This window comes from Dysidea avara, chromosome 4 (genome assembly GCF_963678975.1).
Source record: "Dysidea avara chromosome 4, odDysAvar1.4, whole genome shotgun sequence".
NCBI classification, from domain to species: domain Eukaryota; kingdom Metazoa; phylum Porifera; class Demospongiae; order Dictyoceratida; family Dysideidae; genus Dysidea; species Dysidea avara.
The window spans coordinates 4717540-4732070 of record NC_089275.1 but is presented as its reverse complement, the minus strand read 5'-3'; the positions used below and the strand labels follow the sequence as shown (position 1 = coordinate 4732070).

Here is a 14531-nt window from a genome sequence, read left to right as displayed (position 1 = left end):
GAATTTTGACACTGAACTTTACTGAGTGCATGGTGACCAGAGTACAGTTGATCTCCATATTCGTCACACAACTTGCACACTAGCTAGCTATACCATTTTACACTGCTAAATTAAGCACATCTAACAAGTCAGTTGTTAGTACTGAGGAATTAGTATTGGTTATTTGCAAGTGAGTATGAAAGTGGTGTGTGTGTGTGTGTGTAAGATACAAATTATTTATTCAATTTTTCTCTTCTTAGCAGTTGGTTTTACAAACACTTGTTTCAGTCCTCCACCAAACTTGTTCTGAAAGTTGACAGCAGCTTGTGACGGCTGTGCCCACGATGAGTCGTAATCAGTTGTGTCTTGATCAACAAGATGAGTATACTTGGTCCGGCCTGATCTGCCAAAGTTCTTCACCTGTAGTAAAGAAGAGAATGAAGTTGTATAAAGAATGTTATAGGTTCTCTTTTCTGAGTTGAAGACAATACACAGAATTACTGAAGGTGGAAAATAGGCAAAAAATATCTTCATTTAAGCCCTAGACTGTATACCAATAACGCAAACACCACTGATAAATACATTACCTCAGACATTACCAAGGGTCTATTATATTCTATGTAGTTGTAGATGATCACTTTAAGGAAGTATTCTATATTGTACGTCTCTATTAGGACTCTATCAGGACTCACTGCATGGCACGTGTGTATGTGTGTGGTAAGGAAGTTGCTAACTATATATTTATTTCAGAACAAAGTCTTTCAAGTACAAGTCCCAGTACTCACATGTAACAGTAAGGATGCTGTCCAGAGATGTTTAAGCAGCGGTCACTGGCCAAATATGGGATGTTACAGATATTGATATGATAAGTTGTTCAAAATTGTATGTTTTAATTGTTGCTTTTAAACATGCTGGTCACTGCCGTGGACTGCAGGCAGATACGTATAAAACCATGTAACAGGTCTCCCTACATGTATGGTATGACCCAATAGTGTACTTACCTGCATAACTTTAGGTAACACAGTCTTGTTGAAGTGATCCTCCAACGTTGGCTGAGCAAAATCTCTCCTGTATACATCATCCTCAGCATCCTACAGAACATGACTTGTGTGATGAACTGATTTGAAGTACAAACAATATACCACCAACACATACTGTATATGTAAGCACATACACGCAACATGCATATAGTACTATTGTACAAAAATAAAATACTGTACACACAGGGACACACCACATGTGCTACTATATACACGTACTACATGCAAAAGGAATGCCATGTGTCAGCCATTGCAGAAATTTTCATGCCAAGTAACCACATAAATATTGTAGAGCACAACCCTAGCTAGGTAACAGCATCAATAATTATGTCACACAGAAATCAAACATACAAAATGTCACAAATACAGTGGAACCTGTCTATAATGGTCACCTTGGGACCAGATATATCTGGCCTTTATATACAGGTGGCTGTTATAGAGAAAACCTGTATAAGGTGGTCAGCAGCGTTTTAGTGGCTATGGCCGTTATAAACGAGTGATTATTATTAAGAGGCTCGCGCCAACCGCAATGCAGTAATATTTTTAGCACAGAAAGGACAAGGTGAGCTTGTTATGAATGTTGGTTATAGCTATTGGATACATTTAAGCAATGAAGCCTGATAGATTATATAGTATTCATTGAAAGTCAGGAAGTGTGATAATTGTGCATTAATTGAAACGGTGCTGTGGTGCCAGACAATTGGCTTAACAAGCCACCATAAAAGGTAGCGACCGCTATATGAAGGAGAAAGTTATGTATACAGTGATTCATAGGCGAATTCTTGGTTGGCCGTTATACGCATTAGACAGGTGACCGCTTAATGCAGACAACAATGCATACATTTGTATGGGAAAATATTTGGGACCTCGTGTCCATGGCCGTTATGCAGAGGTGACCGCTTAATCCAGGTGACCGTAACACAGGTTCCACTGTATCATAGTACACCTACACTCATCACATAGAATACACATATACACGCACTACACACACATACATACATGCACGCAGTGTTGGGCAAGTTACTTTTAAAAGTAACTAGTTACATATTACATGCAACTGAACTATTTAGTTACAGTTACATAATATCCATAAAATAAAGTAACTATAATAATATTACATATTATATTACTTTGTGTCCACAGCCTTAAGTTGTCACATGTGAAACTGCCACCTCATTACGTGGCATGATTGCGTTGTTGGACAATGTGCAAATCTTGATTATAAGTAAGAAGCTGGTGAATAAGCCTCATTCAGTAGGCTTCATCACTTCGTTGTGGCTAGGCGTTACTCAGTGGATTACTAACGAGATTAGTAACTTCGTTACTTGTAGTAGTAATATTAGATTCGTTACAGTAACTATATTACTTAGGTAACGCGTTACATTTGTAAGTAAAGTAACTTGAGTTATATTACCTGTTTTTATAGCGTATTTCGTTATATTACTTAATTACCACAAAAGTAATAATATTATGTAACGCGTTACTCCCAACACTGCATGCACGCACACAAACACGCTGTACACACCAAATAAAGTACTACATGCAAAGACTGCACACAAGGCACACATACACACAAGGGATTTAGGTTATACAGTACTTACCAAATAGAAGACACCTCTGTGGTAGTACTTCTGTAAAAATTTGTACTTCCCCTTGGCTTGTTTATTAGTAACAATACGAGGATTATTCCTTAGTTCAGCTCTTCGCTCCTCCTCTGTCATGTTGTGCATCCTCTCCAGCTCCATCTTTTCTCTCTCTGTACTACAGTAACCAACATGGTGGGCATTTATTAGGTGAATGGTAGGATAGCTGTTAATGTGATATAACTATGTAGCTGGTACATATACTTTGTACTAGTGTGAGCTTAGTGGGAAAGTCCCTACTTTGGCATTAAGCAAAATTATTTTTATTAAGTAGGGACTTTTCCACTGAGCTATGTTGTAGTACCATCATTCATCTCTTGTTTTCACTACTTTATATTGCATAGATCCCTACTTCATTTTTAAATTAAAAATACTAGTTTTTTGTTGTAGCGGCACAGCTAGCTATAAGTGTGTGACTGTTTTAGAATATCATACATGACTGTTGTATTTTAGTGACTGTTATATTAGAGTATATTTCGAGTCAGCCAAGGGGTGTACAGTTAGCAGACCAATAAGGGGTGAGGTCATCTTGTTTACTGCTAAGTAAACAGCTAGATTGTTAAGAGGTGTGGTCTCCGTGCTCTATTGTTATTTGTCCACCTAAATCTTTAATTGATGGGCGTGGTCACGAACGGGATCCCAATCACGAACTTGTTTGAACGAACAGGCCCTTTCAGTTGTCTTGAGTAACAGGATGAAGTAATAAAACCTTCTCGTCAGAGAAACTATCCACTCGAGTATTCAGTAGACTATCCAATCACTCATTGATCGATCTTGTTCAGCGGCAAGTGTGCATGTTCAGAGGAACAAGCCATCTAGTATCAGTCCATCTTTTATAAGTAACAAATCTCCTGCAGTCCAGGCATTGGCAAAAGTCGAAGTGACAACCTAGCTGCTCTGTATCAGCAGCTTTAAAGTATTACGTGCAACACTAGACTACGTGGACTGGAAATTATAAGCGCCTCACTCTTTCAGCAGCGTAAGCACTTTCTGAAATAATTTTGTGGCATCTAAATATGCAACTCAGGGAAAGTGTTGATACGGACAATTAATCCCTTGATATGCCTTTGATGCTTGAAGAAGACAATCAACCTGATTGAAGATAAAAGAAAAGATAAGGCACAGAGGGAACACACTCGTCAGAACCCAAAAAGGCACATCCCACTGCTCAGTTTGTTATTGTGGCATAAATGGTGGCCATGCGCTGCTCCGTTTGGCCTCTAAGCTTGCGAATGTGGTCGGGCAGTGAGGCAGGTAGTGAGGCAGATTAAATTTCGAGTTTTGTTGACTTAAAAAAATCTTTATCCAGTCACTGGTAAGTGTTTTCTTGTTTTCAATGCTGTATTTCATGTTAGATGTCCTAATATTATTACTTAAAGGTAATTTTTGTCATGTAATATTTTTCTAGGATGATTTTTACAGGCGGCAATATTGGCAGCATGCATTACTTTGGGGCGATCCCTACTTAAAACAGTACTACTGTACTGTTTGATAAGTCTTATCCCAAATGACGTTCGTCACTGATTGCAAATGGACGCTCTACAGTATTTGGGGGATTCCAACACATTGAGTGTGAATTCTAATGGAGAAATCGAATGAATAATTATGTAATCCAGGAAGAAGATATTGACCTAAAACTAACAGGTATGGTTATAAGGGTATAAATCTGTTGTCTAACAGTGGGTTAGAATTTTCAGCGACTAATGAACAAGATATTGAGGCGAAATTACCAGGTATGGATTTCACAATAAAGAAACTGTAGTATTTCTACTCAACTTGTAAAACCAGCTGTACCAATCTTTGAAATATCAAATCGCCATTGGTAACAATACAAGAGTCCCCCAAATAGAAAATTCATGTGACGTCATTTAGTATAAGGTTTATAAGGGTCACTTGTCTAACACTTTATTGTGACTAGGTGATTCATTCTTAGAAAAAGTTTTGGCACATTGGTGACCCAATTAGAACAGTGTTACCTGTATGAAGATACAGTGGGACTCTAACAAGGGCCTCTAAAATTAATTATGTCAAGTTGAGGTAAACAAGGATAGCCTCCTAAGTGAATACACATCTGATTTTAAGCATGGACAAATGTGCGCGCACACACACTACACACACACGCACTGTATTCTTACAAACATGGGTATTGGATACGGATACTGATATGAACAATTTCCAGTCATTAAACACAAATTTTATAAGCTATAAATTGTAGTACATTATTACTTACGTTTCTCTTTCTTCTCTGGTTCTTTTGATTCTTTTTAATTCACGCACCTTCCATGCTTCATACTACAGTGAGTAAAAACAACATGACATGATGAGATCACATGATGTAAGACACACCTCCTCTTCTTCATTCTCATCGTCAGTATTTAGCTCGTCTGACTGATTTTCCGTAACATTGGCTCTTTCCAACTCCTTAGCTACCACCTCAGCAACTAACTGTAAGACATGTATGGTATGAAATGTGCTCAAGTTGTGCTTGCATTATACAGTATTACAGGAAAAATTAGGAACTTTAAAATCAACTATCATATATAAATAAATAGCAATGAAACAACAGCGGAGGTCATCTACACCTGCAGCTACACTAGTAGTCCTGCTCAACATACCTAAAGAAGAAACAGTACTCCAGATCTGTTTATAATATTTATGTACACAATTCCTACTGTAGTTATTCTGATCTGTACTGAAACAGTGTGTGATGTAATGTACAGTGAAAGTACTTTTCAAACACCTTCTGCTTCTCCCCACAATAGTTATATTGCATACACGTAAGCAAACACGTACCACACATACACACAATGTGCAGTTGTCAATAGCAGTGTATATATCTTGAACATTTAATTACATTCTACTTTTCTACATCATGGTATATATAGTGTGATCAAGTGAGCCATCCACATGGCAGCAACTTAATGCCACCATAATTTGCTATGAAAGTCTGAGATCAAGTGACATAATACAATACCCAATAATCCAAGCCATACTGCTACAAAGCTTTTACAGTGAGAGTATAACCACAAATTTTGGCGATAAACTAATTGTCACCAAACAACCAAATTTCAAACTATTCTCTACACCCTGTGTCCAGAGTTTTGATAGCAGTTGCTTTGACAAGCCAAGTATGGCTTCGTGGTTACTTACAAACTTAAACACACCTTAATTACTGATAAGCATAGGCGTGGCTTCACGTAAACTTGCAGACAGCAACAGACATGGATTCATGTAAATTGGTGCACACCCATTGATAAAAGGGCAAGTCTCCTACAGACAGAAACACATGATCCTGATAAGTGGGCATGGCTCACTGGGTTGCAGCAGAATTAAGTTAACAACCCCGAGTGCAACATCAATTTATAAATTATAGGAGTGAGAGCATTTTGCCAAACCAAAATCTCACAAACTGTAACTTTTTTTTTTAGCAAACTGCCAAATATTAGTTGTTTTATGGTATAACCAAAAAATGGGGAATTGTGAAGTACACAATATGGTACTGTACTCACAATATGGCTAGCTTCTGGTTAGATAGTGACTTACTCTAATGGAGTCTTTCTTCCTCTCTTCTACTCTTTGCTTGTTTAACAGTTCTTGTTGCTCTTTGGTGGCTTCTTGTGATTCCTTCTCCTGAATGGTGACCCTGTCCTCTCTAAAGTATTAGAATACAAAAGAACACTTTAGGTTAAAAGCATGTTGTATAGTTTTACAGAAGTCAGGACACTAAATAGGTTACACTTTAGCCTGAGTTTGGGACCCTATTAGAGGAGGCCACTACAATGAGGTGGTCGATGGCTGTTAAGTGAAGTCTCACCATCACTAAACATTAGCCATGATTTTAGTTACAAGCAATTTTTTTCACAAACAAATGCAGCACTGCTAACACATACTGTACGACCACAGCAAGGCAGTCATGGATTATATACAAGGACTTATCACCCATTGTAGCACAGCTGCTGATACAGTTCAGAGAGAAATAAGTAGTGAAATTATCAACATCATGTACAAGTGGTTTTCATTCTGTTACTAAAGGTTCAAACTATAGTATGTACAAGTTGAGCTGAATCCTGATAAACAGCTAAAAATTAAAAGTGGATTTTTCTCAACAGAGTTAACATTTCAGCCAACCAGATGATTAGTAGTAACAGCAAAGGTGTCAACAACAGACATGTACAGTTTGGCTCCATTACAAGTTCGGAAAAGGGCTGTAATGGACACTGTAGTTATAAGGCTTCCCATAGGAAATGTATTGTGAAAATTTTGATTGGCCGTAAATATTATGTCAGATGTTTGAACAAACAGATTTTGAAATATTTTTAGCGGGTCAAGCAGTACTACAAATGAGCCGAATTTCAAGATTGTGTATAATTGCATTCACGAGTTATTAAATGTTTTTGAGGATTAAGCTCAACGCGTACATACTATAACATTGAAACTCGAACATTTACTCATTTCTGTGTGAATACTTTAGTTGTTTGTCTGAGCTGGCAGGCCTGTCTTGCAGTGACAATATAGAAAGACTATATATCCCAGTGATGGTGAAGAACTATGGCATATATTTGCACTCTAGTATGTACATAACACCTGAACATGTTTTTGCTATTTTCTTTACAACACATTGCTGTTGGCCTTCAATACCATACTGATTTACAAAGTGATCAAGTGGCTAGTAACTCCAAACTAAATATATCATCTGAATATCACCCTGGCGATTATTATTCCAAGTATTCGGTTATTTGTTTGAAGACTTATCTATTACACTGAAAAACGTGTGATACGGTATGGGTACACAAAAAACTTTGCAATATACATGTACTAGTGACCGTTTATGAATAGTGTGCTTCTCCAACTGTAAGTTGTGAACCATAAGTAGTGATTTTCTTGTGAACATGCAGGTGATTAGTTTGCAGTTTTAGGAATATGGGAAAGTCCAGTGGTCCAGTCCAGCGTTTGTACCTCCCCAGTATTGGGGACAGTAAGCAGAGTTGTAGTGAAATGAGACACATCTCATGAAACCCACAGGGAAGCCATAGCAGGTACCTGACAAGAGAAATTCATTGTGACAATCACAGTGAAACAAAACACCCAGATGCAGATGAGGTACCATATATGGCTTCAAGGGTGGGTCTGCACTTGTTACAGTTCATAAATGTTCATTTACAATCGTTTACGATCAGTGAGCCTTCATGAGCATTCACGGTAGTGTTGATGCATGTTGCAAAGTTTTTTTTGTGCCTCTTGTACCATATGCATATATGAATAGCATTCTGATTATCAATTTTCCATGTACTAAGGGAAACTTTGGTTGACTAAGTGTCGGGATGTTTTCATCCTTGAGTGTCCACATTAAAAGTATAGTGAAACCATCACCAGTTAATAAGGACATTCAAAAGAGGGACCACTTGAATATTTACTTTACACAAAAAGGTCTTATTCTCAAGGTTCCACTGTAACACACTACAGTGATAATTTATTAATTAAGCCACCTACACGACAATAACAAAGTGACTTTTCTAACAAAGTTGCTAATAGTTCACTCACTTCCTCACAAAGACAGGTTTCAGTCTTGGTCCCATCTCATCTTCAGAGTCACTATATTCCTCGTATTCTGATGACTCTTCTTCCTCTTCATCTTTAATGGATGCCTTCTCCTCCGCCTCCTCTTCAATATCAAGGAGGTCAGCCTCCTCCTTCTGGGCTATCACTCTCTCCCTCATTGCCTGACGACGTAGTTCTATCTCCTAGCAACAACAAACAGGGAATTACAATGAAGTAGTGATTGATAGTTGATAAGCACACAGTACAGCATATCTACTGTATGTAAATGTACCATTAAACACTACAGCATTCGTATGAAATAAAGCTATTGGATTTCAGATTGACTATACTCTAGAAGAATTTCTAAAATTTCTCTCCAAAGAATCATGAGGAAGACCAATCACTTGATACAGGGTGGTGGTGCTGCATTAGGCGTGCGTTTAATTTCTTAGCTAGGAGTATGAGATACTGCACACGGAAAACAAAATTCAATTTATAAATCTGTACAATGGATCACATGATCACTTCTAAACTTACGTCTTCATCAATGTCAGCTTCTTCATCTTCATCTGCACTGTCACTAAAATAATAGAATAAAAATAACATCAAAGATGCTACTTCACAACAAAAACAAGTGGTACGTGTGTGTGTGTGTGTGTGTGTGTATGTGCCTGTGTGTGTACGTAGTTACTCACCCTTCTGATGCACTTGGGGACATTGCCCTAGTCTCGTATTCAATGACCTCAGGCTCCCTTACATGCCGAGGTGCACTGTCATCACCAGATGCTGCCTGACGTGTCTCCTGAAGACGACGCAGCCTCTTGTCTTCTACAATGGTGGTGAAGTCCTACAGGATGTGACAATCAACACGTGTGAACAACAATGGTATGGTAACTTGAGTACATGGGATACACAGTGTAGGGGATAGATTAGAGCAGAAAGACTTACTTTGGGCATCTGTAGCATATTTACAATGTTGACATATTCTTGTTCCAATTGTTTGTAGAGCAATGTTTTAGAGACTGCAAAATTATCTTGCACTGAATATAACATTTGTGGCTGGAAACTAGCCATTTTTGCAAAATGCTACAGAAACTTACTGGGTAAAATTACACAAGCCACGTAAAAATTTTACATTTTAATTGCTTCGGTACACAGTAAAAGTAGGCCCAAATCAGTACAACCTCCTATACACCATCGGATTTTCCTGTTCATATAGCAAAAAGGAACATGAATTATAAGCGTTTATTTACAATGCAGCAGAAATGAAGTTTATCATCATTATTCCTTTGTTCAAATGACCTTAATGTGCACATTGAGGAATTTAAGCATACAGTATAGAACACTACAGATCCAGTTGCTATGGAAAATGCAACTAAATGTGTGTCCTGACTATTAATTACTGAGAAGTGGAGCAGCTATTCCATTTTGTACGTATGTTCTACAGTGTTCCACAGTGTTACAACAAAGAACAGTACAAAAAATGCCTCTACCAGTCACTAAATGGAAATTACAAACAACTACATACTACATATCATGATAGCTACGTAGCTACACTGAAGGCATCAGGCATTACCACGAGCAAAACCTACACGGTAGTGGAAAAAGAAACGGGACACAAAGGAGGATACATGATCCATGCACTGTAGCTACTGCGGTTTGTGAAACGGCAATTCTCAGGCCAAAGTGACATTAAACAGTGAAGAAATCTAGACCATAGCATTAACCATAGCCAATTTGGCTAAAGGCATCAGTTGATTAGTCAGCTAATCAGTTAATAGAAAATTCAGTGAAAATTCCATAGAAACTTATTGGAAGCACTAAGAGGTGCTCTGAAGAAATTTATGGGTTTGGTTATGCCTAACCAATACCGCAGAGCTATTACAAAGGAAACTTGAGACTGAGTGTTTGGATGATATTTTGGGCAAAGAGTGCAAACCTCATGATCCCTACTACTGTGCTGTATGATGCAGTGGAAATTAGCACTCAACTGTAAAGAAAGTCCACCTCTACAAAAAGGCCAACTTTAAATTCCTCTAGTGAGACATTAATCAAGCACCCACCTGCCAAGAAATTTTGGCCCAGTATTGTAGCTATGTGTGTGTGCTCATAATATTCAGTACAACATGATAATATGTAAGTAACCAGCCAAGAAATTTTGGCCCAAAGGCTTAGACAGGTCCCATTTTAGCTCCAGGGTGCCTCACTTCCACAACACAGACAGGGACACACACATTAGTACTCACCACATCCACAGCAGGGGTTGATTCCACTACTTCATCCTCTTCCTCATCTTGTGCTACTCCTTGTTGTGGTTGTGTCGTCTCCTCATCACTCGATTCCTCATCGTCTGGGGCATACAACGGTCGCTTGCCCGTAACGTATCGTGTCACCTTGACTTTTTGCATCGTGATCTCCCCTAGGGGTATGACATGTCATCACATGATGACATTTAATGTGTGAAGGTTGGTTGATTACTATAATATGTGACTGAATTTGACAAAACCAGGCTTTGATGCACAAAGCTTCGTTAGGAGATATGGCAATTTTAAGTAATCATTGTGTAATAACTTCCTAGTGCCTACAGCTGTGCAAACAAAATTGGCACCAATTATTCATCTATTTACTAGCCATCACTGAGTGGGTGTATACATTTCTGATACCCAAAATTTGCCGTTTTGGGCAGCTTTTTTCGAGCGGGTAATAATATCACAGGTGGTAGTAATAGGGGCGGAGGGTGGGCTTAATATAGGGGTATAAAATGAAGTAAGAAGACGAATGGAATCCAGAGGCCAAGTTTGGGCTCTCCATGGCCCTCAAATCACTCCAAATTGACTGAGAACACTATTGGCGAGCTCTCTGCGTAGTCCCAGCTCACTACACACCATTATCACAAAGCCATGGCCATTTAATGGCACCGATCTCCCACTCGTGGCTTTGACAGGGTCGGAAGAAAGCTGCTACAGAAACCAGACTTGCCAGCCCTGAAGGAAGTACAGTGTGGAATATGATAGTGTATTAGACCAGCAATCCATTTCTGGTAAAAACGTAAGTTTGATTTTGTGTGTGTGGAAAGGAAGCCTGGTTATATGAAATCCGGTCACACATTGTTGACACACATATATAACACATTTTAAACTTTTATGTGTATTGTGGCGATGTGCGTGTGCTCACAATATTCAATACAACATGTAAACGAGGGTAGAACTACGCTGCCATGTTTGTTGTGTTGCTTTCACAGTGAAATATGTTGTTAGTACCTTTCTCGTTCATAACGGGGACAGCACCGGCGGTAGATCTAATCCCAATAGGGTTCCCATAGTCGTAATAGTCCCGGTCCATCATCTTGAAGAAATGATTTAACAACGTGAGAAACCTTTACTGTAGAATAAACGCATATAAAAGAAACTTACTGACTAATTATTATGATGCGCTAATACATAGCAACAGAAGTAAACAAAATGGCTCTACCCAGAGTGACTACGCGACCACCTCCTCATGTAGACCCAACACAAGCAAGATTAGCTTATGGAGCGAGGGCCTTTCCTAAACTGGTGAGCATTAATATAAGAATATTGTGTGCGTGATTTTAATCGGCGCTACACTGTAGAACGAGGAATTACAAAGTAGCGAGTTGCTGTGTCGTCAAAAGGCTCTTGCTGCCCTTAATCAAGTATTACACAAGCGAGAACATATTGCTACAGCACTCAGAGAAGGTAACTGCTCATACACATACAGTACTGGGGGGCGGTGAATGTGTAAAGTCTCAACAGTCATGCTTTTACTTGTATTTTAGTTAATGTTGTATTGTGTATACTGTAATGTACGGTTTGTCTTGCCAGGGATCCAGCTACCTGTGTTTCAGGTAGTTGTGTACCCCTGAGTCTAGGCCCCCCTTACCTAACCTTACCTTACCTTGTAGCTATTCCTGTGTATTGTCATTGTCATGACGTTCACTACTCTACGTACTGCCCTGGGATTGTAGCGAGCACCTGTGTACCCCCCAGGCCCTAAGTGTAGTGCTTTGTAAAGTCTAATTAAATCTTTCTAGGGTGGCACTAGAAATGCGGATTTGTTTATATCCTGCAAAACTTACCTAAATAACCACATATCCTGAGACCATCCCTACAAGTATATCCAGCCAGCCACCAGAGTTGATTGTTACAAATACATTTTCCCATCAATGTGATTAATATGTATATACCAATATCAGTAGTTGGGTCAGAATCTTTTGAGGATTCAAGGGCAATCTTATGTCTAATGAATTTGTACATTACACTCATATTGAGTTCTGTACTCTATCAACTATAATAATAAACACTTCACTAAGAGGTAGGGGGTTATCTCTATGTTTCGCAGATGTTATGATATGCTTTACCAGTTATGCACTGGAGGGTGAACATAGAAGGCAGAGCCTATACATGGTGTCTGTCACTAGCCTAGGAATCTATTTATAGGTGAAAATCCTTGAGAAAGTATCCTACAATGCAAATACTCAGATGGACCATAAAAGCCAACCCATTATAGTGTGATCCGCTGGTGATATGAATTTTGGTCAAGCTCCACACTCGGTGCCAACCAGGGAGGCCAGATAACAAAGACTAGTGGTTGTGCTAATGTGCTGGCAGAAAATAATACCATAACCTAAATATTTCGAGGGGTAAACTTTTTGAGGTTGAGCAATGTTACGTTATTTAAATTTTTCGTGGATTTGCAAACACCCCCAAAAATTATTTATTAGACTACATGGACAAAAATTTTTGCTGGTAACCCTGAAAACAGCAAAATCAGCAAAAATTTATTCCTTCAAAATATTTAGGTTATACGGTACCTACCTGTATACTTATAGGTATTGCAGTTAGTTTGAAGTCACTCCTCAAGGATGATGATGAATATGTGAGATGTCAGTCTGCCCAGGCCCTCACTACATTAGCAAGTAAGGAACACTGTACCTGTCTCTGTACTATAGAGCAAACATAATGTTCTCAGTAATGCAAATGGCCAACGTTAATGTATGATGGATTGAGGTATGTTGGTGCTAAGCTGCAAACAGAATTCTTAACTTTATTGAAAATGAAGGTTTAGTTGAATACAAACGCAACTGTATTTTACAGTGCTACCATAGTAAGGGCTGTAATATTAGTCAGCTATTGTATTATTGTAAATACAATTCTTACCATTATTTCAATGTCAGAAGTGATTGTTCAATTAGAGTGTTTTAACTGTAAAAGTAGTAGCTAGTGTATGTTCTATTAGAGTAACTAATGGATCGGCTTACTGATCTACATGAATCCACCAATCTATAAAATAGATTTACAGCAACTGTTTGGATTAGTGAGGAATTGTCATTATTTTATTTATGAAAAGTCCAGACTAAAGTATATACAATGATACTGGTTAACTGCTCACTGTAATAACCAGTTAATCAATTGGAGATTTCTTCAATAACCAGTGATGATAAAATAATTGACTTATTGGCTCCCAAATGTAAAATTGCACTGACGTTTGAGTACAGTGGAACCTCTCATAACTGGAGCTCTATTATCCAGGCGCCTCCATTTTCTGGACAGCCCAAATTAGTCATGTGAATTGTAATTTATTAAAGTTTGGTTTAGATGGAAACACTAGGATGGATTACAACCTAAGAGAGTGACCATGAATGCTCTTGTAGTGACTTCCCCCTCTGCCCACTAAGTACTAATATTAATAACAATATTGCCCGTGTTAGTCACTTTTAGCATGTCAGCATGCAAATCTTAGTTATGAACATTTCTGAGATACGGATGATAGTGTGTATCAGACTGCCCGGATAAGGGAGGTTCCACTGCATGTCTTCACACTGTGAATATTTGTGTGACATAAAATTTCTTCTTTTGTATCTAAATTGGGTAAACACATGAATACTTATTCCCGGCTGAAGTGATTCAAATCATGCGATATCCACAGATTTACAACCAATCACAGCTCATATGGTAAAATGTTACACCCACAGGTCATTCACTGGGAAGAGATGCTTTCCTACAATATGGGATAATATCAGAACTAGCTAAACTGGTGGGTCTGCTTTCACATATCATACTGTGTATTATGAACACTGTGTTGTGTATAGTTCTCTGATAAAGTGGAGGAGGTACGTTATAGTGTCCACTGTGCTATTGAGATGTGTGCCAGGATCAAGTCTGGTATGTCAATATATGCTCCTACACAGAAATTACTTGTGAGAATTTCCACTGATGTGACGAGAGTTTTTCTTCTTCTACAATGCTGTATTGTACTTATAATTAGATAATCTATTTTATTTAATACATTTTTGTGCTTTGGGACCTCATGT

At 38.4% G+C, this 14531-nt stretch overlaps 2 protein-coding genes across 3 annotated transcripts in view; one reads left to right on the top strand and one right to left on the bottom strand.

The window, feature by feature from the left end:
- Positions 1-121: 121 nt before the first annotated feature.
- LOC136253446 (microfibrillar-associated protein 1A-like) lies at positions 122-11625 on the bottom strand. Its single transcript, XM_066046129.1, has 11 exons — positions 11461-11625; positions 10447-10619; positions 8896-9047; positions 8738-8780; positions 8204-8403; positions 6206-6314; positions 5009-5107; positions 4893-4954; positions 2621-2780; positions 981-1070; positions 122-399 (listed from the first exon to the last, which is right to left on the bottom strand). Exons 1-11 carry the CDS (start codon positions 11543-11545, stop codon positions 217-219), a joined length of 1356 nt encoding a protein of 451 aa, XP_065902201.1. The 5' UTR covers positions 11546-11625; the 3' UTR covers positions 122-216.
- The window catches only part of LOC136253448 (radial spoke head 14 homolog), a 123235-nt gene continuing 120311 nt past the window's right edge, over positions 11608-14531 (top strand). For both annotated transcript variants that reach the window (XM_066046133.1, XM_066046132.1), the window contains exons 1-5: positions 11608-11754; positions 11811-11916; positions 13050-13136; positions 14193-14254; positions 14310-14382. In XM_066046133.1, coding sequence (XP_065902205.1) covers positions 11662-11754; positions 11811-11916; positions 13050-13136; positions 14193-14254; positions 14310-14382 — 421 coding nt within the window. In that variant the 5' untranslated portion in view covers positions 11608-11661. The remainder of the gene's footprint in view (positions 11755-11810; positions 11917-13049; positions 13137-14192; positions 14255-14309; positions 14383-14531) is intronic.

Coding starts and splice junctions, on each gene's coding strand:
- LOC136253446 (XM_066046129.1), bottom strand. CDS start 11,545: ATGATGGACCGGGACTATTACGACTATGGGAACCCTATTGGGATTAGA. Junction 10,620..11,460: donor CCCCGTTATGAACGAGAAAG/GTACTAACAACA, acceptor TCATACCCCTAG/GGGAGATCACGATGCAAAAA. Junction 400..980: donor TGTTACCTAAAGTTATGCAG/GTAAGTACACTA, acceptor TCTTTACTACAG/GTGAAGAACTTTGGCAGATC.